Source organism: Charadrius vociferus, unplaced genomic scaffold, assembly GCF_000708025.1.
Source record: "Charadrius vociferus isolate BGI_N301 unplaced genomic scaffold, ASM70802v2 scaffold16, whole genome shotgun sequence".
Lineage (NCBI taxonomy): Eukaryota > Metazoa > Chordata > Aves > Charadriiformes > Charadriidae > Charadrius > Charadrius vociferus.
The window spans coordinates 363,698-386,826 of NW_009649167.1; the positions used below are offsets into that span (position 1 = coordinate 363,698).

At 35.8% G+C, this 23,129-nt stretch overlaps 1 protein-coding gene across 3 annotated transcripts in view; it reads left to right on the top strand.

Annotated features, from left to right (window-relative positions):
• Positions 1 to 23,129, top strand: part of PDS5B (PDS5, regulator of cohesion maintenance, homolog B (S. cerevisiae)) — a 92,853-nt gene that overhangs the window by 23,028 nt on the left and 46,696 nt on the right. For all 3 annotated transcript variants that reach the window (XM_009888388.1, XM_009888391.1, XM_009888389.1), the window contains exons 8-14: positions 7,423 to 7,538; positions 9,215 to 9,309; positions 11,534 to 11,679; positions 12,617 to 12,768; positions 14,240 to 14,353; positions 15,848 to 15,929; positions 21,702 to 21,750. In XM_009888388.1, coding sequence (XP_009886690.1) covers positions 7,423 to 7,538; positions 9,215 to 9,309; positions 11,534 to 11,679; positions 12,617 to 12,768; positions 14,240 to 14,353; positions 15,848 to 15,929; positions 21,702 to 21,750 — 754 coding nt within the window. The remainder of the gene's footprint in view (positions 1 to 7,422; positions 7,539 to 9,214; positions 9,310 to 11,533; positions 11,680 to 12,616; positions 12,769 to 14,239; positions 14,354 to 15,847; positions 15,930 to 21,701; positions 21,751 to 23,129) is intronic.

Sequence of the window (23,129 nt, forward strand, 5' to 3'; positions counted from 1 at the left end):
CTGCATGTCATTTGGAGCTTGCCTAGGTGGCTTAGCCTTTTCTGGATTTGGTACATAGTATTGCATCTTTATCCACGCCCATAGTTTAAGAGCCTTGCATTTTGAGCTCACTCGCTGTGGACTCTCTACTAGGTGTTTAAGTAGAAGTTTGTAGAGTATATTCAGATCAAATGCATAGTTTCACAGGGGTGTCTGGTTTTTATTCTATGATTTTTCTGATACAGGTCTTAAATATACAGGTGTGATAATAATGCTTGTGTGGGGTAGCGTGACAGTTACTGTATTCCAGGACCTCATGTAGCTGCTTTGCTGTGTTGAAGGAAAGCTGTGGCTGCCTCAACTGTTGAGTTGTCAGTTTTGAGGAGTGAAGATGTGTCAGAATGATCTCATCTTGCATGCATTGAACACGTGGAAATGGACATATGATCTGTGCTTTTCAAAGATAAATTGGCTAATTGCTCTCTGGTTTTGAAAACATGCGTTTTCTTTATAATTGGCTTCAAAAGCAGTGATTAAAAAAAAATAAAAAATTGGCCAGATGGAATAGACTCATGGGAGACTTCTGAGCAAGACATCAAGTGTTCTGGCTCACTTCAAAGCTGATGCTTTAAAAAATATTTTCAGGTGCAAACTTGGCAAGTTCAGCATGAATTTGAACAGAACCCAGTATTTTTGATAATTTCAATTTACAAGAAATAAATCAATTATTTAAAGTGTTTTCTTATGTTTTGCTATAGTTTGAGCCATTTTTATCCAAGAGCTGTTCTTTTTAAATACTTGTCTTAATTGTCTTGCCTAAAAATTTTCTTAAATTCTTGTCTAAGCAGGCTTTTTGCCAGTAGAGAGTGATAAACGGTTACTTTCATACAGATGTTAAACAATTTTTAATTTATTTTTTTTTTACTGACCCAATCATGTAAAGCCTGAAGAACAAAGAAGGTCAGCTCAGTAGGGCACAAGACTTTAAAATAAATTGGAAAATAAGAATTAGGCCTCCATATAAGAAAAGACTGATGTGACATGGGATTTTCAAAGGCAAATTGTATAGAGCTTGATTACCAACAACCTGAAAAAAATTTGTCACTTTTTTTGGGGTGTCGTTTGGCAACAAAGTGGGAAATTATTAGCCAAACAAAAGACGACAGGAATTCCGGGAAGAATGGTAATATGGTTAAAGACTTTGAAGGACTGTCCTTGAAGTTCCATCTGTATGTTCTAATGGTATATGTATTTTGCTTCTTGTTACTGAGTGCTTAAAGAGAAATACAGTTTAGTTCATTCTTCCTTCCTTTTTGATTGAGATGCATCAAGGAAACGTGTTTTGGTCCTGAAGCCATGTGATTACTGACAAATCTTGTTTGGTGAATGGGATGAGTCTGTTTACACCGAGGGTTGCCTTTCCAGCTATGCTTCCTCTACCCAAAGCAAAATTCTCGTTCACATCAATTAATTTGTAATAACATTGCTGAGACTGAGATGTCTATGCCTATGGCAGGGGGGTTGGAACTTGATGATCTTCAAGGTCCCTTCCAACCTAAACCATTCTATGATTCTATGTACACTGCCACCATGATGTCCTCTGGAGCAACTTGAAATACTGAGCTAAATAGAAAAAGATACTGATGCTGATGGAGAAGTATTTCTGTGCTGCCTTCCTCTTTGGTTCGTTGTGCGCGTTACTCCTGTGATTCCTCCATTTTCTTGTGTTTGGCACTGCTGGGAATTTTTTCACTATTCTTTACCTCAAGGATAGTAGGTGTCAGAGACTTAAGTGTTGCACCAGCCACCTTACTCTTACCTTAACATCATTCATTTCTGGAGCTTAGTGGGCTGATGCTACCACCACAAAGCACTGAGGCAGTAACATCTCTGGCTGGAGTGGATAGAGTTGTTCTGTAAGCCTTCTGGTGACAGATGATCTTTAGATAACCTGTTGGCTTTTGGACAAGGAAGGAAAGTGGGCTGAATTGTCTAGACATGCAGATAGCTTTTTCAGGAATTTTAAGAGCATGCTGCAGAACTGGTGCACGTTTCTCTGGGTGAATGCAGAAGTGTGGTGCTGTTTGTGGACATGTTGTGCTGTAAAGTCTTCTGGACTCTCTGTTGAGTCTGGATCATTTAAGTTGATGGTCTTTGATTAGCTTGTGTGGCAGACGTGACTGCCACTGTCATGTGCCAATGGAGATTACCTGTATGCCATTTTGGTGCTGTCTTCTTGATCACTTCTGCATAAGAGACCGAGCTTAAAAGTACATCTCTGGTATGGAGTAAATGGTGCATTTTGGTTCCACTTAGTACTTGGAAAACAAAGTCTGGTAATTAACTGTGTCAAGTTGCATGAATTTTCTAACACAAAGATTCATAGATAGAATACAGTGCATGGTGTTATAGTGGCCGTATTGGAAAAACTATCATTCTGTCTTGGAATATGTGCTTCAGTAATGCTGATGGATGTACCTCTTCTTGCTTAAGAAGGGGTCTTCGCTGTCTTTTTTTGAGGAGTGTGTGGCTGTGGTGATACACAACTCACCAATCATTTAAAATCCAGACAAAGTTGCAGGAAGTGATCTCAGTCCTGCTTTGTTGGAAGCTTCTGAAGTTTCAACAGTATCCTGTTGTTGACAGGTCATATGCCCAATGACTCCAACTAATCATCTGCAAAGAACTGTAACTTTGTTCAGTGGAATGTCGTGTCAAGGCTTCTGCTATGAATGCTTGGGTTTTGGTGAATCTGTATTCTGCCTGGGTTTCCGAGAACTACCGAGTTCTGTCTGAGCACAGTCTGAAATCTGTGAAGTCTGTTGGATGTACTTCCATCTCATGATTGCAAGGGCTGCCACGCTCCCTTCCGTAAATTCTAGTTAGAGTGAAGGTGGGGGAGGGAGTTGCTCTTGATCTTGATTTTTCCAATTTTGAGGACCTCCTCCTGTTCTTGGAGGAAGCCAAAAACTCTGTTTTCTTGAGTTGTTTGTTCTTTCAGGGATGGGTCACATGTTTCATCCTGACCTTAGGGTACTCAGTCTTATGGTATGGGTGCTGGGCATTTCTCTGATAGTGATCCTGTTTCTCTAAACTGATTCTTCCTGGTATCAGCAACTTTTCCACTAGTTGCATATTCTGTACACGAACCAGAATTTCCATGTAGTACCTTACTTCTTTGCTTCTAAACTTTGTGGTATGTTTTGAAAAGGAAGCGGTTGTGGTTTTCTCCCAACAACCAGGTGAGCTTCACTGAGCAATCTCCCCTGTTTTCTGACTGATTGGGCTGCCTTGTTCTCAGCATCTGTTGCTGATAGGAGTTTAAGGACATGAAAAAACATCTGTGTGTCTGTGACTCATTACCCAACAGGATCCAAATCTCTTGTTGTCCATCTCCGTGAACTTCTTTTGCACTCTTCATTGCAGGAAGCCTCTTGATTTATCTTCACAGAATCAGGATCTTATGGAAGTTGTAGACTGTCTCTTTGAGCGTGGGGAAAAATCCAATGGCTTTCCAAATGGACCAAATAAATTTTTGACCATGTAGGGAGGGCTTATGAAACTGTCAGTATGGAACTTGTGGGAGAATTTAGGTGCCTCAGGAACACTGTTGTGCATATTTACTCTTTTGAATCTAAACAATGTGGCCACCTAGTGTTCAAGCACCTTGCCATTTTGGTACAACCAATGACCATACAGTTTGGTCATGATGCTAGGTAATTTTAACTGCTGTGAGAATTTTATGTGACGTTGACTTGGATGAAGAATGAAAGGTTGCTGACAGTACCTGGTATTCTCTGAAATGTGCAGTTTTTGTGTGCTTTACTCCCTGCTTGCTTTTGCTTTCTTGTCTATCCCAAGAATTGGTATATTTGAAGAGAATTGAAATGCAGTCAGGTGTGTGCTGTGTCACATACCAAACAAAAGCGGACAAACTAGTTATCCTTTTGTGTCTGGCTGGGATGGAGTTAATTTCCTTCATAGTGGCCTGTATGGTACTGTGCTTTCTTTTTGTGACTACAACAGGGTTGATGGCACACTAATGTTTTTGGCTGTTGCTGCACAGTGCTTGCACAGGTAACGGCTTTCTCCCCTCACAACAAGTAGGCTGGGGCAGGGCGGGAGGTTGAGAGGGGACATATGTTCAGCAGTAAAAGCTCAGGGAAAGAAGGAGGAAGGGGGGGAAGTTTGTGCTCATGATGTTTGTCTTCCCAAGCAAGCACTATGCGTGCTGAGACCCTGCTTTCCAGGAACTGGTGGGACATCTGCCTGCCAGTGGGAAGTAGAGAATGAATTCCTCTTTTTGCTTTACTTGTGCATGTAGCTTTTTCTTTACCTATTAAACTGTCCTTATCTTGACTCGTGAGTCTTTTCAGCTTCCTTTTATTTTTTTCTCCTTCCCCTCTTCATACAAGAGAGGGGAGCGAATGAGAAGCTGGGTGTTTGGCTTTTGGCCAGGGTCAACCCACCACAGCTTTATAGATTTTTGTAAAGAGAAAGATCCTGTGTTCTCATGTGGCAGAAAAGGAGTATTGTTAAACTCAAACACTTTGAGACCTGTGTCAAAGCATGGTTGCTTCTTACTGGTAATTATTTTTCACCTAATTTTGGAAAGGAGTCTGGGGGATTAGCAGGAGAATGCATACTGAAATTTATTTAACTTAACCTCTTCTGTGAGGGTCAGTCATTTGTGCCTGAACTTGGCATTATAAGGTGGTGTGTTCAGAGATCTAGCGTTGACACAGGAGTGTTATTGGTGCAGGAGAGGACAGAGGTAGGAGTGTATTGTTGTGTAGGTCAGCTTGTAAAGGAAACTGATATTCCTTCATTTGATTAGATATTTAAATTTTAGAAATTTGTATTACTGAAAGGGAATACCACTTTAATGTTCAGGCTAATGAAAAGATCATGAACAGACTATTTAAGAAATAACCATAATGGGTTTTACGTCTTTATTTTATATCTTTACTAAACCAATATGATGTAATGAATAAAATCAATAAGATGTTGACTTTTGTTATTGTAGAGCTGCCTTTCTTCTTGGATATGGTAGTTAAAATTTTTGGCAAGTTTCAGGTCATGTGTCTACTTGTACTCCCAAATCCCCCCAGATCCTCAGTGCTGCTTATTCTTTTGGACTTGGTAGCGATAACATCTGACCAACTTCAACTGTTGTTTGTGACATCTAAGCAGAAAAGCAGCTGCCTGTGTGTTGGGAGCTTGTACGGGGAACTGAAAATATTGGTGTTCAATGTCAATTTTTATTGACAAAACATTATGAAACACTATTAAGCATAAAGAGTGCTGGATCATACCTAAGAAAAGAGGTGAAGGACATGACTCTTCAAGTACACAACGTCTTGCAGAATGTGGAAAAGATAAAGATTTTTTTCAGAGTTTATGACACTCATATTTTTTTTTTCCCCTCAGAGAAAGAAGTAGAGGTTAAAGTAGAATAAAGAAAAGAGACTGTAGCAGTGATGCATTCATTTAATAGGAAGTACAAGTTGATTTTTTTATTACCTTTAGGAGCTTATATAAGAATGTTTCAAGGAGACCAACATCTGGGCACAAATTTAGAAGTACCAAATACTCTTGGTCCATAATCACAAATTTTCATTATTTCTACAAAAAGGACTAAACATGAGTTGGTTGTCTTATAATTGGATTAGTGGCTAATACAGCGAAAGCTGCTTCAGTGGCTAATTCATTAAGGATATTTCAGTTGGTTTTTTTTATGTCTCGTTTCCTTTTTCTATATTGCTGGCTGTGTAATTAAGTAGTTTAAGGTTTAGTGTACTCCTCACCCTCTGGGTTGTCTTTCTCTGGATCTGTATTGGTTGCCTAGAGAAATGCAGAGATGCTTAGTATTTTTAATCTTTTATTAGTTTAAGCAGAAGTGGATGGGATGTGACTACCGGAGATCGGACTAATATAGGCTACAAAAAAAATTTAAAATTCTTAATCATGATGGCACAAAATAAGAATTTGTAGTGTAATAGACACCTATGAGTTGAAACTCACCAAGAAAAAAAGATAATGCTTATTGCAGATTAAGAGAGGGAGGTTGTAGATGGCTTTCAGTAATGTCAATCTGAACTTTAATTGGAAAAAATTAGTCAAATGCAGACAAACGTATTAATGGATTTACTATTAACGCTGCTAATACTGAATAGTAAAATGTATGCGACGAATTTATAGTCTTTTGTAATGTAGTAATATATCAGTGTTGGATTTCTTCATCCTTGACTTCTCTTACTTTGTTACTTTAAGGATTTTACAAATGCTTTTACTGTTGTTCTTAGGGAGTTGAATTAAAAGGACATGCTTGCAAACTTTTCAGCCCATTTATGGTATTGAGTCAGATGGGAGAAATAGTTGGTCTTTAAGTCTGTGGTGTCGTATTAGAGAACTTTGACAGCTACATTGTGCTCTTATTTCTTGTTCACATTCAAAAGGTGATGTTGAACTAATAAGAATGTCAGATGGTAGAAAAGAACAGTGTTTTAAACAGTCCTTGTCTTTATTACTAGAACCAAAGACTGAAATAAGGGTTGAATAATATCTAGTTAATATAAAGTAATTTTAGCTACTCCCTTTTCAAAGAAGTGTTGCAGCCAGTTGTTCTTTTTTCTTTTCCTCTAGTAAGCAAAAGAAAAAAATTGGTGAACAAGAAGTATGTGCTAATTGCACAAACGTTAGCACACGTTTACAAAGCATGTATTAAGTTTCAAACGCTGTATATTGTAATAAACAAGTGTAATGAAAACCAATGTTAATGAAAATACACTGGAGAAGGCCTTGTTTTATCTCTGTTAGTGCTAATTTTAAATTTGAAAGAAAAATACCTGTTGTAACTCAGCGTTTTTAAATACAGGCTTAAATACAGGACCAGATCCTGTGCCCCTCGGATCTTGGGTGCTTACTGTGATGTTCTCTTAAAAATTGTTTTCTGAAAACTTTTTTTTTGTTTTAACTGAAAGTTTGTAATTAAACACTATTCTAGAGAACTGTAACCTTTATATGCAGATAAATGCCGAATGAGTTTAGTGGGTTTTTGCGTTGTGCTCGAATTCATGTAAGCTTGTGCAGACACATACCAAATTTCCTAATGGGATCAGTAACCTGTAAATGAGGGTTGCGTGTGTATCTGTGTGTTTTTCACCTGGCTTTGTTCATGTTGTTTTTTCTCTACATTTTTTTTTGTTTTCACTGCCTTTATTATTTTGTCTTGTCCCAATAATAGTGAAGGGTTTTTTGTCTTGAGATATACGTTTGCATGAAACAAAAGTATTAATCTGTATTATGATATTTCTAGAGGTGTGTAAGTGCATTGATGTAAAAGTTGTACAAAACACAAGTCCTCGTTTTGTTTGTTTTGTGGGTGGGGTTTTTTTTGTGGCTTTTTTTTAAATTTTAAAAAAAAATGTGTTCATTTTCCAGAGCAATGACAATGAAGAACGCCTTCAGGTTGTAAAACTTCTAGCAAAAATGTTTGGGGCGAAGGATTCAGAGTTGGCATCTCAAAACAAACCACTTTGGCAGTGCTACCTGGGGAGGTATATGCTGGTTTACTTCACGTCCTTGAAGGGGAAAAACAATAATTCAATTTTTTTTTTTTTTTTTGAAAGTGACACAGCTAAGTGTGTGTTCCCACTTGCTGCTTTATCTGAAGTCTGACAGATAATGCTAAAGAGGTTATTTTACATACATCTTCTGCATTGGTGATTCTTCCTTCATAGTTCATTTTTTGCAACTATCTTTATTGCCATTGTCAAGAAAAAGAAATAGTTTATTTTAATTTCTTCACAAGTGAAACTGTTCAATGATGGATTAATTCTAAAACAGCATCAAATGACGTTTGCAGTATCAGGTGATACTAGAACTGGTTTTAAGGCTTTTATATACAGTATTTGTATACTAGTTTTCATTATTTTTTTTTTTTTAAAGATAGGAGTGCCTTAAAAGAGGTGTGTAGTATTTACAGTGCTGCAAAAACACTTAGTCTTTTGTTTTTGAAATATTCTGCCAGTTTGAGATAGAAAATACAGCTGGAGCCTGTAGTCAGGAGAAATTTAAGTATGGCCACTATGATGAAAATGTTTTTGATTTGAGTAAATGAGAATAAATTATATACCTTATTTCAAATGCAGTAATTTATCATTTAGCATTCAATTGTATCAAAAACAGTCTTCAAAGAAATGCTACTTTTAAAAGTACAGGAAACTTAATTGAGGGAAGGCCTTTTGCTTGAAAGTGCATAACTATTTAAAACATTGCATGTCATCAAAAAATACCAGATCTAATTGGGCACAAAGGAAAATGCTTCATTGTGTTATAATGTGAAGCAATGTGAATACATGCAATCTGTTGTTTGTAATTACTGTTTTTAACTACTTATGAATCACATGCACATACTTAGTTTATTCGAGGATTTTAACTAAGTTATGATAGCTGTGTCATTAAAAGAACCATTCTTAAAATCTCTTGATTTTGAAAACATACCTGGTTTTTACTAAACCAGTTATTCCTGAAAACCTCTTTATTTCATAAATAAGCATTTCAACAGCATTAATGTTCTAAAATCTGTTTTTTAATTTGTTTAAAACCAAGCATTTTGACGATAGCTTGAAAATATTTTTTTTCGAGAGGTGTTTGTAGCTCTCTACATCAATAGTTTTATTATAAAATTACTTATATCAAAATTAAACATGAGAAAATACTAGTTTGCAGGCATCAAACCTAATTCAGTCTTTCAAAAGGAAATCTTACAGAAGTTGAAGTGATCCATCTCACAAGAAATTTGTACTAGGCTAGATGCCCATTTGTTTGCTATGTATCATACAGTTTAAAGACAGGACGAATATTGCAGTGTTGTAAAACTTTGAGTCGCTGATACATGGTTCATGGTTAATCATGTGGAGCATTACTTAAAAGATAGTTAAAATGTGTCAGACATCTTTCTAATAAATAATTGTTGTCTGCCTTGGAGTTATTCGTGTGCACCAGGAGACGATATTTCTCTTCATGTTCAGAACGTGAATGAGTACAAGAATTTTTTCTTAAGTTAAAGACTTAAAACTGTGAAATCACAGATGTTTTATGCGTGTAACTGTGCATGGGAAGCTTAAAAATATTTTCAGAGGTATTAGATAACATGTAGAAATAAACTAATTGCTTTGGTAAAAGGGATATTTTTGTTGTTGTTGTAATGCATTGTCTTGTTTCTGAATAGGTTTAATGATATCCATGTACCTATTCGTCTTGAATGTGTGAAATTTGCAAGTCACTGCCTTATGAACCATCCCGACCTAGCAAAAGACTTAACAGGTACCAGATTTATTATAACATTAAAATACGATGTTAAGTCTCCTGGAAAAGTCAGGAAGGTTAGTTGTAATCCTAAGTAACATTGTCAGATGTTGTGGAGGGCATAACTGAGGTTGGACTTCTAAGTCACAGAGTCCCTGCCTTCAGTGCTGCTTCTCAGGCTGAAGGGGCTGTACATAAAGAATGCCTTAACCAAAGAGGTCACTCTCCCTCTCTTACAGTAGTTGCATTCCCAACTGCTGTTGAAATAAAGCGCTGTGGGATCAGGCATAGACAGTCTGGCTAACTTAGTGACCATGGCATTTATTAATTAGGGTGCAGAGTGGAGACTAAAGTTTCACAAAGCTGAAATGTGTAAATATTATGCAGCCACTGTCTAAAATGTGAAAACAGTCCTGGTAACTGTGAGCACAGCCGTTGGGTACTGCTCCTTCAGATCAAACACAGCCTGTAACTCAAGACCTCTGTAGGAAGGAGGTAGGTGGCATAGAGAGAAGAGATTAGTGTTTGTTGCTCCTGATGTTTTAATGAAAAAAGTGTAATTAAAGAGAAAGGGTTGGGTTGGGGTTTTTTCCCTCAAATTGTATATGGATACTAGATCTTCCCCTGATCAATAAACTCCTACTTCTTGTAATTTTTTGGAGGTAATATCTTATGTCGATTTCCTCTAAGGAGGGAGTTTAAAGGGCTCTTAAGTGTGTGGGATTGCTCTCCTGCTTGACGAGCATTTGTCAAGTTAGACACAAATACCAGTAGGCTAGAATCATCCCGTAGTTATTGGTATTGTTAAGCCAGCTTAAAAAAAAAAATATGGTTTTGGACCTTTCCATAATGGAATATAAAGATATTTCCTCTTTGATTATCACAATTGTATTTTCAAGGGTTTTTTTTATTCTTTTTTACATTGCAGAAAGACTTTGTGCCCCCTCTAATGGTATCCTCTGGGAAATGTAATTTTGCTTGCCCCTCCTCTCTCTCCCCACAGCGCTTATCAAAGTCAAATTGTTGAAAAATTTCTCTGACTCATTGGTGTTTGGGACCAGAATTGTTTTGTGCAATGGCATTGTTCTTGACGTTGTTTGTTTTAGTTTATTTTGTGTTCCTGTGGAACAAAACTGTATTTTTTAAAAGTCTAATTTGGATTTCAAATTTCATAACCTCCATAAGTGCAAAGCTTTATTTCTTTTGACACTTCTGCCGATTAGCAGAAGTGTTAATGGCCAATATTTCAGATGAGACTTGAAAATTTCCACTGGTCATTGAACAGTAATAAGAGAACCGTAACCTCTGCTTATTCCATTCAGAGTAAACTTTGAATTTTCAGTGTTTCTTAATGTTTTCATTGTTTCACTGACGTATGCTGTGTACAGTGATCTCAATTTTAGTGTGCCTTTTCCTACCCATTTGTTCTTCTAAATTAACCTACAATACATACTTCTCCAAAGATAAATGAACTTTGTCATTTTGTCAGCTCTCTAAAATGGCAGTAGGTAGCTAACATGTCTGACCCTTCTAAGCAGAAATCTTAAAATTTTTATTGTATAAGATTATTGATGTTACCAAATAAGAAGCAATGGGCCAAAATAATCTAGAAAAATTGTTTTAAGATGAATAAACTAGGATGTGTCTAAATAAGCATTATAGCTTGGTCAAAGAGCATGCTTTTGAAGTATGTCTCTTGATTTGTCCCTGCTTACAATGCTTACATGGCTCACACTGTGGAGTGTTCCTGGAGCAAGTGAACTAGATTCCTTGTGGATAATGCACTCCTGACCACAACTTCTGTTACTAATGTGCTCCAGCAGCCAAAGGGGATGGAGTCTGGAGGAAGAGAGTAGCCTCTAGCCTGAAGTAAGACTTTAAAATGTATATAGTGTGGTTATCAAGTTCTCAGCACTGTCTGTTCTACTCTACAGAGCCAATTCTGCTTGGCTATAATAGTTGCTCGTGTAGACATAGCCTAACTGTTATAAGAAGTAATAAAGATGTAACCCCATAACTCTTATTCCCATAACGTGAGAAATATAAATATTTGATATTCTAAGTAAATATAGTTTTACTGACACTCCAGTTAATCTTAGAGAAAACTATTGGTTTCTTACTGTTGATGCTCAAAACAGTAGAAAATCATGTTTTCTTCTTCTGTCAGTTGAGTACTGTCTAGAGAAAGAGAAGTAGCTGAAATTGCATACTTATAATGAAATACTCTGTTGTTTTTTCCCAGAATATCTTAAAGTAAGGTCACATGATCCTGAAGAGGCCATAAGGCATGATGTTATAGTATCCATAGTTACTGCTGCTAAAAAAGATCTTTTGCTCGTCAATGATCACCTGCTTAATTTTGTCAGAGAACGAACACTGGACAAGCGGGTAAGACATAATTAGTACTACTAATTGTTGTGTGTTATATTTCTAGATTATAATTCATCTTTTTAAAAAGCAGGGCTTCTAAAAAATGCTGAACTAATTTTAAAATGACTAATGAAAACCAATATAATGCAAAAAATTTTGAAGCAGTCTATTTTAAAGAGGCATCTCTTGCCCCCGATTGGAATGCCACATTTTTCATTGTGCTGTATTTTTATTTAAGGTAGTATAATAAAAAAGAAAAGGCTGAAGCACAACAGTGTTGTTCCGGTTGTCTAGTTCTAGTAAATTTTTTAAGTAAAATAAGACACTTGTAAAACACTCAAACAATTTTCATAAGAAATTTTGCAGTCAGGTTTCAAAATGTGTTATAGATTACTGAAGAAAAATGTTCCACCATCAGAGGTACCTAGCTTACCTGCTTTTAGTTAGATTATTGGAAGACTGCAAATCAGTGTAGTAGCTTTCAAATTTTGAATAGTCTTGGGATTTAATTTAGCTATGTTTCATTATTTAGTAAAACTTACAAGGTTTGCTGTTTATGGTAAACAAGGCTGTTGATGGCAAACTTTTAAAAATAACTTTATCACCTGATTTTTTTCATTTGGTGACGTGCTTCCCCTGTTGCAGCCATAATACAATCACAAGTAGTTAGTATAGATCTGTAGGAAAAGGGTGTTAGCTTAAATTTGTAACAATTCTGAATTCAAGAGGCATACTTGCATGGTAGTTACTGACGTTGAAGTGTTTAGCGTAATAGATATGATGCAATATATGTTCCTAATGAGAAAGCGTTGCACTTACAAAAAAGTTAAATTGAATTCTAAATTAAACTATTTTAATTTGGTGTGGAATAGGAAACATTGATCTCAAAATTCTGCAGTCTTTTCAGTTTTGAGTTTTGAACTGCTAAACTGCATACTGCTTTTTTTTTCTCCAGTGGAGAGTGAGGAAGGAAGCTATGATGGGACTTGCACAGGTATACAAGAAATACTCATTACAATCAGAAGCAGGAAAAGAAGCTGCAAAACAGATATCATGGATCAAAGATAAACTTCTGCATATATATTATCAAAACAGTATTGATGACCGGTAAGTCAGTCGTGAAAGCTAGTGGATAAGTGTGGTAACTTATTAGGCAGATTTTGGTTTTCCTTTGTGCTGAAAAGAAGGAGGAGACTTGATAGTCCTATATGTTTTGATTCAGTGGGTAACTTTACACAGCTGCAGCAAAATGTTGTCTTGTGTTGTTTTCTTCTACTTTTTTTTTGAGGCCAGAAGTGTTTCTAAAGGGTGAGGTATGTTGGAATATTTCAAAATTTTTAGCTGTACTTCACCACTGCTTGTCCTGAATTTGTGCCTCTGTCATACCAGGTGTAGCTTTGTATATGGTTGTTCATATTGAAAAATACATGGTTGCACATGGGAAACTTGTTTGGGAATTAGTCCACCTTGACTAATCAAGGCTGTCTTGGTGGCTTTAGAAATGAGCCTTTGGCCTTCACAGCATGTTCAGGTACAAATGGCATTGCAAACCCATACAAGTCTTCTCAAAAACACATGGCCTCAAAAAGTCATCTCTAAAATAAGCAATTATTTCATGGTACCATGGAAGTGGACAGAACTGCCTAGATCTTCAGATCCAGTCTTTCCCACTGAGATTTTTCTTAAACTTCAGGATCTTTTTAAACTTGCTGGGTTTGGGTTTTGACCACCTGCTCCAATTGTGCATAAGGATTTTCTTCTCTTTTCTGGCCTAAATATGCATGATTGGGTGTTTTTTACCTATTTACTTAATTCTGTTAACACTGATCTCAATGTGCAAAAGTCTTGGAACTTCTTGGTGTTTAAGATTGCAACATGGGTTTAGTTTTCCTTTTGTTTTTTTTTTTTAGTTTTTCCTAGGTAACTGGCAGACCCAAACCTTTCTCTTCTCCTGTTTCCAAATAAGGTGCTTCCATGTTACAGCAGAAGCTTTTAATAATTCATTTGTGACTGTACCTGCATTTTTACTGCAGAAGCAAAAGAAATGGGATAAACTCAGCCCCTGGGAAAAGGGCCAGGGGAGGGGTGGAGGGAAGTCAGCTCCTTCTGACTAGTATCTGAATTCTCCTTCTGGGCTTCATGATAACATGAGATATAATCAACACAATATTTCTTTTTTTTATTTTAGGCCCATTAATTTGGGTCAGTTTATGAATGTACCCTAATACTGACCTGTAACGAAATTCACTGATAACATCTCTTTGGGCTGATAATTAAGAGACATACTTCTCTAAAATCCTTTGATTCCTGTCTAGATTAACACATCTGATTTTGATAATGTCAGTTTTAAATGTCCTACTGCTAACATTATCATTACAGAAGATGTAATGTTATATTTTTAATTTATGCTGAGTCATATTGGAAGTTAAGTAACTTGACCTTTAGGTTTTTGAATAACCACATCTTCATATGCAACAACTGATCTCTGGATAGGTCTGAGAATTTTTGAATGAATGTTTTAGCAATTCAAGACCGCTTTGTTCCTTTACAGTTTAAGTTTCTTAATCCTGTCTTTCAGATTACTTGTTGAACGCATCTTTGCTCAGTACATGGTCCCTCACAACTTGGAAACAAATGAACGAATGAAGTGTTTGTATTACCTTTATGCAACACTGGATTCAAATGCTGTGAAGTATGTGGTATTTCTGACTTCTTGTAAAATAATTTTTAATACAAATATTGTTGTAAATTAGCTCTAAATTATGAGTAGCCTAAGGCAGTGGACAAAAGTAGTTTATGAACTATCAGAAAACAGAACGTAGCAATAGTATCTGTTTTTCAAGTGGGATTTTGAAAAAAGAGAACAACCAACTAATAGGGTGTTTTCTAACAAGGCATGGTACCTTTTAACCATAAGCAGCTAAAAAAAAGTAGCGTCAAAGATCTAGAAAGACGCTTGAGTGCACGTCAGTCCTTTTATGTTTGAAAAGAGATAGCATAGACAGTAGGGTGACTAGCTCTAGTCTTACCTGACAACTTCTCAATTAATATACCCCTTTTTTTAGCAGCCAGGACGACTTGGGAGTGGGAAGGAATTACTTGTTTCTTTCCTCCATCAATATGTGTTTTACTTAAAATGATGTTACGTGCCTTCTCCTGCTTAAAATGGGTATATGTGCATGAATTTGACGAATAAGTTTTGCTGCTGTAACATTCACAGTTTGATTGAATGTAGTTATTTTTACTTTGTTTTTCTTGTAGTAGTACTCAGTCACTTGAACATCAAATACTGTTTTTTCTCATGAGGGAGACTAAAAAAAAGTTTTGTATATGAAAAAATGGCTTAAACCCCAAAGCCTTCAAATTCTATGGAAACTGATGTTTGAATCCCTTGCGTTTCTTTTATTACCTGCCTAAAGACATTACAACTGTAACAAACTAAAATTAAGGCTAGTATATTAAAAAGTTACTGTTGTAGTAATTTTTACTATAGGCTTAAGAAAAATGCAGAATGGATTCTTTTCAGTAATTTTTATTTCAGGTGACAACTTCTGAATTCTACAGTTACCATACGCAGCAATACTCATTTTAAAGACATAGTATGTTAAGCTATATAGAACTGACTTTTTACTTGTGGATTCTTGAAATTTTTTAAATGAAGCTGAGACTTTTTATTTATGTGGCTTATTTTTCCTGGAAAGCATACTAATTTTCAGTTTTGTCGAATATCTCTAATGTGTCTCATGCAAGTCTAATCCTGTCCACTTTTTACAATGTATTCATGTAGTAGCCACTTTCTGTGTGCAAGAATAACATTGTTTTGATGATAAAAATCTTAAACATCTGCTTTAACCTGTTTCTTGGAATGTTTTTAGAAGAGGTACTTCAGGCTTGTACAAATGAGTTCTTTATGGGCCAGATATCAGTTATTTCCTACTTCTAAAGGCAGTGTAGTTAAGCATCTGAAATGAAACTTGTTTCAAAAATCTCATTTTATTCTAGTGCAATATGACCAATTGTATTTTCCGTATCATGCCATTAGGAAACATTTAGCTTTTGCTCACACAGCAATGAAATTTCAGCTGATAAGCACATTTCTGAGTCTAAAGTTGAAAAGAATTTAAACGCTCTTATTGGATAGTTATTTATTGAATAAATGATTTTGACAACTCTTTATTTTTTTTAGAGCATTGAATGAAATGTGGAAATGTCAAAATCTGCTACGACATCAAGTAAAGGATTTAGTTGACCTAATAAAACAACCCAAAGTGAGTTCAATTTTGTCTTTATTCCATAGTGAATATGCGATTTTACTTAACATGCTATTTTTAATTCCATTTGTTTGACTATTTCCAGCTTATTTTTAATGACATAGAAAATACTGTGAAAGTTAACTGATATTCTGTTAGACTACACTTGCAACAAGAAATGTGTATACATTTTGTTAGTAAATTGAGGAGGAAGAGGTGTTACAGAAATTTTTAAAAGATTTTGCCAGTCATTTGATACTAAAATATTTGCTCTCGGTGTTTAAGTTACATCTTTCCAGGATTGTTCTGGCTCTTGAAAGAGGGGGACAAACTTCATGCTATTTTTGACTGCCAAATCAAGTAATTAAGAAAAAGTACCTATACACCCTAACTTCTTATCTTATGTGTGATTAGTAACATTCAAGAAATCAAAATATGTTCATCCCAACAGATTACTTGTTTCTCTTCCCTCTTGGAAACTTCTTAAATGTCATATTGGAGATATCAGACTACAACTGAATTCTTTGTTTACAGATTTGCTCAGAAGGAAAAAAGTAGACATTTACTGAGCATTTAGGATTTACTTTATTCTCATAAAGTAAAATTTAGATTTTTTTTGTTGTTATATTTATATGCATACTCGTATTTTGGGGCGGGAAAAAGTTCATAAGATGAAGTTCTGGATATAATTTGGAATGTGATTAGAACTTGACTTTAATGCCAAAAGTTTAGTCTGGTGCTTTTTTAACAGAAACGTTGCCATGCTCACATTTGTGTGTGTGTGTGTGTGTGATTTTTATTTTCTATATGCATATGTACTCATATATTACAGTAAATTTAATGAAGTTTTATGACTGATGTATCCATTTGCTGGAATGACCTGAACCAGGAAGATTGTGTGGTTGGATTATCTAATGTATCTGCTTAGAAATGCTGTCTTGCAGACTGAGAAAAAATAATAAATCAAAATGTATCCCTTACTGTTTCAGTCCTAATTACAGTGAAAAAAATCTTAATTTTTACTTGGTGCATTTAAAACATGCTGTAACGTTGTATTAAATTCTAAGTGCAGTAATTGCTAGTAAAACAATACTTCATTGCATTTTGATGACTACTGAAATATTTTTTGTGTACTGTTTTATATTCTTTGGTGTAGTTTAAATACACTTACACATTTAAAGCCTGAGTTAGTTTCTTGATAATTTCTGCATTTCAGTTGAAAGTGGAATTTCAACTTTTTATTTTCAGGGACATGTAATGAAAGTTCTTTCTCAATTGTAAAATATCAAGTATGATATGGAATTAAACATGTGGGTTTTGATAAAGGCCACCACAAGCATTGCATTTGAAACAGTGTATGCTCTTGATATGTTTGCATTTGTCCATGTGGCTTTCATCCTGTCTTTTGCTATTAAGTCCTAATTCTTTACACTTGAATCTTCTTTTGCATAACAGGACTGCATGGGAGAATTTAGGGGGCTTGTGATAGTGTTAGATGCTACTGTGGGCAACAAAACAGTTTTGAGTTGGGGAATTTTACTTAATTTAGTTTATTGTCAATTAACATAAACTTTGAATTATTGATTCTGGTATTGAGAAATAGAAGCGAACAAATAAACACTTAGAGAAACAGCCTTTAGCTCCCCTTTGGACCCCTCTCTTCCCTGCTTTGCTGTTTCCAGGCGCCTCACTGCACACTATGCTCAGTCCCTTCAGTGAGGAGATGGGGGTCAGGGCATGGTGGTTCCTTTCCTTTTACTGCTCCTCGTTTCTTACCCACTGCTCCAACGTGGGTTCCTCCACTGACCACAGTCCTTTGAGAGTCCTACTTTCTCCAGTGTCTCCTTTCTTAAATATGTTTTCTCAGAGGCACCATAGGGTCCTCTGACTGGTTGAAGTCTTGGTGGCTGGTGAGTCGTTTTGTTGGTTTCAGAGCTGGCTGGAAGTGGCTTTGAGCAGCACAGGGCAGTCCTTGACCTCCTGCACAGGTCACCCCAGCAGCCTACCCCAAACCCTGTCCGTTATGCCCAATGCGGATGCATTGCTATTTTTACCAGAACCTTTATTTCTGTGTTGCTCCTTCTGTGGTTTGTTTGTTTGTTTCTCCGAAATCGATAATTAATTCATGTAATTAAATTGTGTTTAAGATAAGAGTGCATTTTCATAATCATAACCTGCAGGGGCATACAGTTCAAGGCAGTAATAATCTTGATACAAATGTCCATTAGCCATTCAGAGCTGTAGAAGCTTTGTTTTCTTCCAGAAAACAAAAATGAAATGAGCTAGTAACCTTTTAGAATATGACTTGCTGTTACCATATGTGCTTTTTCACTTCTCCACCTAATCATGATAGCTTAATTGTTGATTTAAATTCCTGTATATGTTGTCATTGTGGCAAGCGTAGGCATTGTAAGAACTCTCAGAGATGAAGAGGGATAGGACAAGAAGCAGTGTACAGAAGTTGCCATGAGGAAACTTTGATTAGGTAGTATGACAAAAAAAGTGCAGTAAGGGTGCTGAAATATGGGAACAGGTGGCTCTGAGAGGTTTTGAAGTCTTCATCCTTGTGAGTAGTTTAAATGCAACTAGATGAGGCCTGGAACAAAACCTGATCTAAGTTGGCCCTGCTTTGAGTAGGCAGTTCAACCAGGTGACCCACAGTTGTCGCTTCCAACCTACATTATTCTGTGGTTATAAATCTTTGAACTTTCCAGTCCACTGTTTTTCTTCTATTAGGAAAAACTTTTTGCCGTTTAGTGAAACTCTTCAGGTGACCTCCTTTTTTCTTTTTTTTTTCTTTCTTTCCTTTTCTCTTCAGGCTTTCCCCAGTGTAAAGTAGTATTGAGGAGACTGAAAATGTGTTAAGAAACTTTCCATTTTTGTTGATCATAATTTCTTCTATTGTGAGACAGAACAGACATCAAACTTGCCTTTACGATGAGTTAGTTTTCTGAAGAGCAAAAGCATAAATCACAGCTCTTTTCTCCTACAGCAATGGTATACAGTTAAATAAAATACATAAACTTGCCTGTTCACTTGCGAAAAGTGGGTGAATGCTGGTTTGTCTGTATTAGAGTGTAACCTTCATTTGCTGCAGATACGCAGCTCTTCTGATGCTTCCATATCATGAATGCAAGTTAATGTCGATAAAGTGCCACAGTAGATTTTCTAAAAAGAAATGTTCCTTCATCTTCTTCAGTCTGTCATTATTCAGTGGCGTTATACTACTAGAAGTTAAAAGAATACTACTTGACTCAGGTTATTTCATGTTTGGCTGAATGATTAGCAGTTTGCTCAACTTAAAGTCAGTTTTAATGGAAGCTTTAGCCAGCATTTAAAGACTTAGCCAGTATTAGAAGACCAAACCAGTCAGAACCAGAGAAACTCCATAGCACAGTTTTTGGTATTTTTCTTCTGAGATGCAAGAGGTGCAAATATGAAGATTCTGCATCTGTTGACATCATTATTTGAATCCTGTAAACCAGATTTAATTTCCGTTTTTTGCATTTCTTGTCTGAACACACCTGTTCAGCTGTGACAGCCAAAAGCCCTGAAAATGACAGCATCCTTCTGACACTAAAAAGTGGCAGAAAGTTCTGCAGAAATACTTAATAGCTAGAATTATGTGCCAAGTGTCCATTGCACAAGATAGGGTGCTCACTAAAAAAATTGCTTGTCTTAATCTCATGCTATTTTTCTGCTACTCTCTGATCTTCCCAAGGTTGCCACTATTCTCAAATGTTGCCATATTTTCCACAAATTTGCTGATTAATTTCATTTTTTTGTGACAAAATAACTGCACAAATGTGTTAGAACTCAAAATCCTATTTTTTTCATAGTATCTAGTCAAATGCAGAACAGAAATTTACTCTGAGAAGTTGAAGGATGATACTCCTGGAAATATATACTTCCACATGTTAGGCACGTTTATTGTAGTAAATTGTAATCTTGTTACCTCCAAAGCTGATATGGCTGTTTGAACCTTATTTGGGATCTATATGCAGATTTAATCAATAAAATGCAAACAAATTAGATATGCCTGAACAAAGTGTTGACCTCTGTCTTGAAGTTTTTCCTATCTGCTCCGTAATAATGCGAAGACTTTTATAAGGAAATGTTAGTGTCTTGCAACACTACCTCTTAGTGTCTCTTTCCTGATATGAACCTGATGAAAAGGCCCACTGTAGGTCCATTTAGCCTGTTTTAAGTACTTTGGTAAAAGAAGAGTTCTTTTTCTTCTAAGATCACCCTCTGTTCTGAGTTGATTTGACCTTGTTCTCTTGTTTGTAATTTTTAGGCTTGTCTACTATCCTTTTTGTCTGTTATAAAGGGAGTTCTGTAAAGGACAATTTTAGCAATGGTGGTGGCTAATCGCTTTTTAAATACTTTTCAGTGAAAGCTCATAAAGTGTGGTTGTGCTCCTATTTAAATTTTTTCTCAGAAGAATATAATTTAGTACTTGTAGGCCATAATCGATACTGTTTGCAAAACTTCATAAATGCATGTAGACTTTGTAAGTTATGCCACCAAAGCTGATCTGTCAGAAGTCAATTGGCACAAGAGCACCTTGCTTTATGGTGTGGAAGCTGATGGGCCTATATGCGTTTGGCAACATAGCTGTAAGCATGAATTTTCTTTCAGGTTCTAAATTTCATTTTACTTATGAAGATTTCAGAGTTGTTTAACAGCACTTGTTACACAGCAATAAAATTTCAATTTTTTTTTCTTTTGTCCACTTTAGAACACTTCTGAAGACGAATGGGGTGTTATCTTCACTGTAGAGTTAGGGATTCCTTTTGTCATTTTAATGATAATTCCTTAATATTTCAAACTTCAGTGTAATTCCATAAAACTTCATAGTCTATAGAATATTGTGGATTACAGCTAGAAGTGGGGAAAACGTGTCTTGGGAAGTAGTTTGTCTACCTTCAGTGGTAGGTGATGTATAAACATCACTTATTTGTTAGAAATACAGTCTGAAGAAAATGTGCTTCCTATAGTCTTACCTTGCTGTGAAATTTGTTGTATTCTTTTTTCCTCTTCCACTTACACAGTGCCAGGACTAACTCTTAAAGTGGACTTATCACGTGGAATTTGAAATCCTGTACCAGAATTAGTGACAAAAGGCAAATAAATGAGATAAAAAGTCTGTGTTGTGTAACTTATTTTGCTTGTAAGGTGCTGTTGGATGGCTTTGTATCAGCAACAGTTTCACTGAAATCTGAGCTTCACAGATAACCTGAAATGCAGTTATGTTTTCAGTTTTTTTGGTTGTTGTCATGGTCCCTGATTGTTACTGTCACAATTACACTGCTATTGTCTGCCTTCCCTGTTCAGCTGAACAGGGGTAGCGATTGTCTTATTGACTTGCTCTGTGCTTTACAATAAGGTGGGAACTACTGCCAAGACTGCTTAAAATCAATATCTAAACAAGAAAATAAAGTGAATTTAATGCTTGCTGGTTTTTTTATATTTTAAAACAAAGAGACTTTAGATGGAAAACAGTTACAGAAATAACCCATTTGTGCTATTCACAAGTTGTATAGCAGATTGAAAAGTAATAAAAATATTTTGCGTAAGTATATGTGAAACAGTGATACTGTAGGGATGATCTGCCTTTTATTTCCACTTTGCAGTGGTGGCTTTGATTTCTAACATGCTGATGTGTTAGCAAAATGATGGGTGCTGACCTATTGATAATGCATTATGGAATTTTATTCACTCGGTATTCAAGTGGAAATATATAATGTAAAATTTTTACTTAATCCATTTTTCTTTTGTGACTTGCAGACAGATGCCAGCAGTAAAGCTATATTCTCAAAGGTGATGGTTATAACAAGTAAGTCAGTTGAAGTATTTATACTGTCTAAAAATTGCAGTTGAAATACATTGCTTTCTTGCTTTAAAAGTCATTTGAGATAAGCTTATAAAATGTTTTGTAACAGATAATTCTTTAAAGCATATTGTTACATCATGTTTACCATGATTTGTTATAAGGTTTAAGACAACTGTAAGCAGAATTACTTCCTTACTATAAAGTCTCCAGTCATGAAGCTTATCGCATCACGTTTTGGCTGCATCTGTTGTGGACTAATTCAAAAACTAGACAATTAGGGTGTTCATGTCTTCATTAGCATATACTATAGAATATATATTAACTGATGTTAACTAACATACTAAACTATCTACTGACTTGCCTGTCTTTGAGGTGTTGTAAGTATTGCTGGGAGAATGCAAAAGAGTTTGGGTTTCAGTAGCAGAGAAGGCACTTTAGAAACTGAAGAACTTCTATGTAACCTGAACTTTTCGCAAAGGAAAAAACCACCAACCCCAAGGCAACACTTCTTGTTCCCCCCAGCCTACCATGCCAATAGCATTAAAACCAGTAAGAAGAAGAAAAACTTGTTTTACAAATCTGAAATTCTGTTTTTAAATCAACCTTTTCAAAAAAATGCAAACTGTTCTTGGGGGGGAAAAAAACCAAACCTGCTTAAGGCTATGCACATTTTTGAAAAAAATGTGGAGGAAAACCCGAATTTTGCTGCCTGGTCGGCCATGTTCCAAATTCTTTTTTCCTTTTATTTATAATATAAAAGTTGATCAGTTTATAGTTTTTCTGATTCTTTAAGTTCTGGGTTGCATTAAAAAAAAAATAAATAAATCAATACAGCAAAACAAATACTAGGTACAACTTGTTTTGAATGATCTTGTAGTCCTGTGCCATTTTCTGTGCCAAATTTAACACCTGCTCTACCAAACCCATGAAACATCTTAAACAGTGTACTAATACTTTGCCAATAAGTTGTCTTGATATAATATAAAATGTAAATATAAAATTAATATGTAATTTAAGAATTGCATTTTTACAGCTTTTTTTAAAATGTTGTAAGCTGTTGTAAAGCTTACATTTAGTGAAGGAGTAATTTAGCAAAAATAGTCTTTTGATGTTTTCGCACTTGTCATATCAGGTGATCTATATACAGAGTATATTTTTCTGTGGAGTGTATAGGCTTTGCATTCTGAGGCCAGCTTCGGATGTTAATGTTGTTAACAGGAACAAGTAGACTTGCTGAAAACAGAGTGTGAAGGGCTAGGAAAAAAAAATAGCCAGGGGAGGTGTATGGGTGCACACATTTTTAGAAATTTGTGTTCTCATAGGTATGTCTGCGCATATTAAGGTGTTTTGTGGTTTGTTTGTGTTTCTGTGCCCCCCCCGCC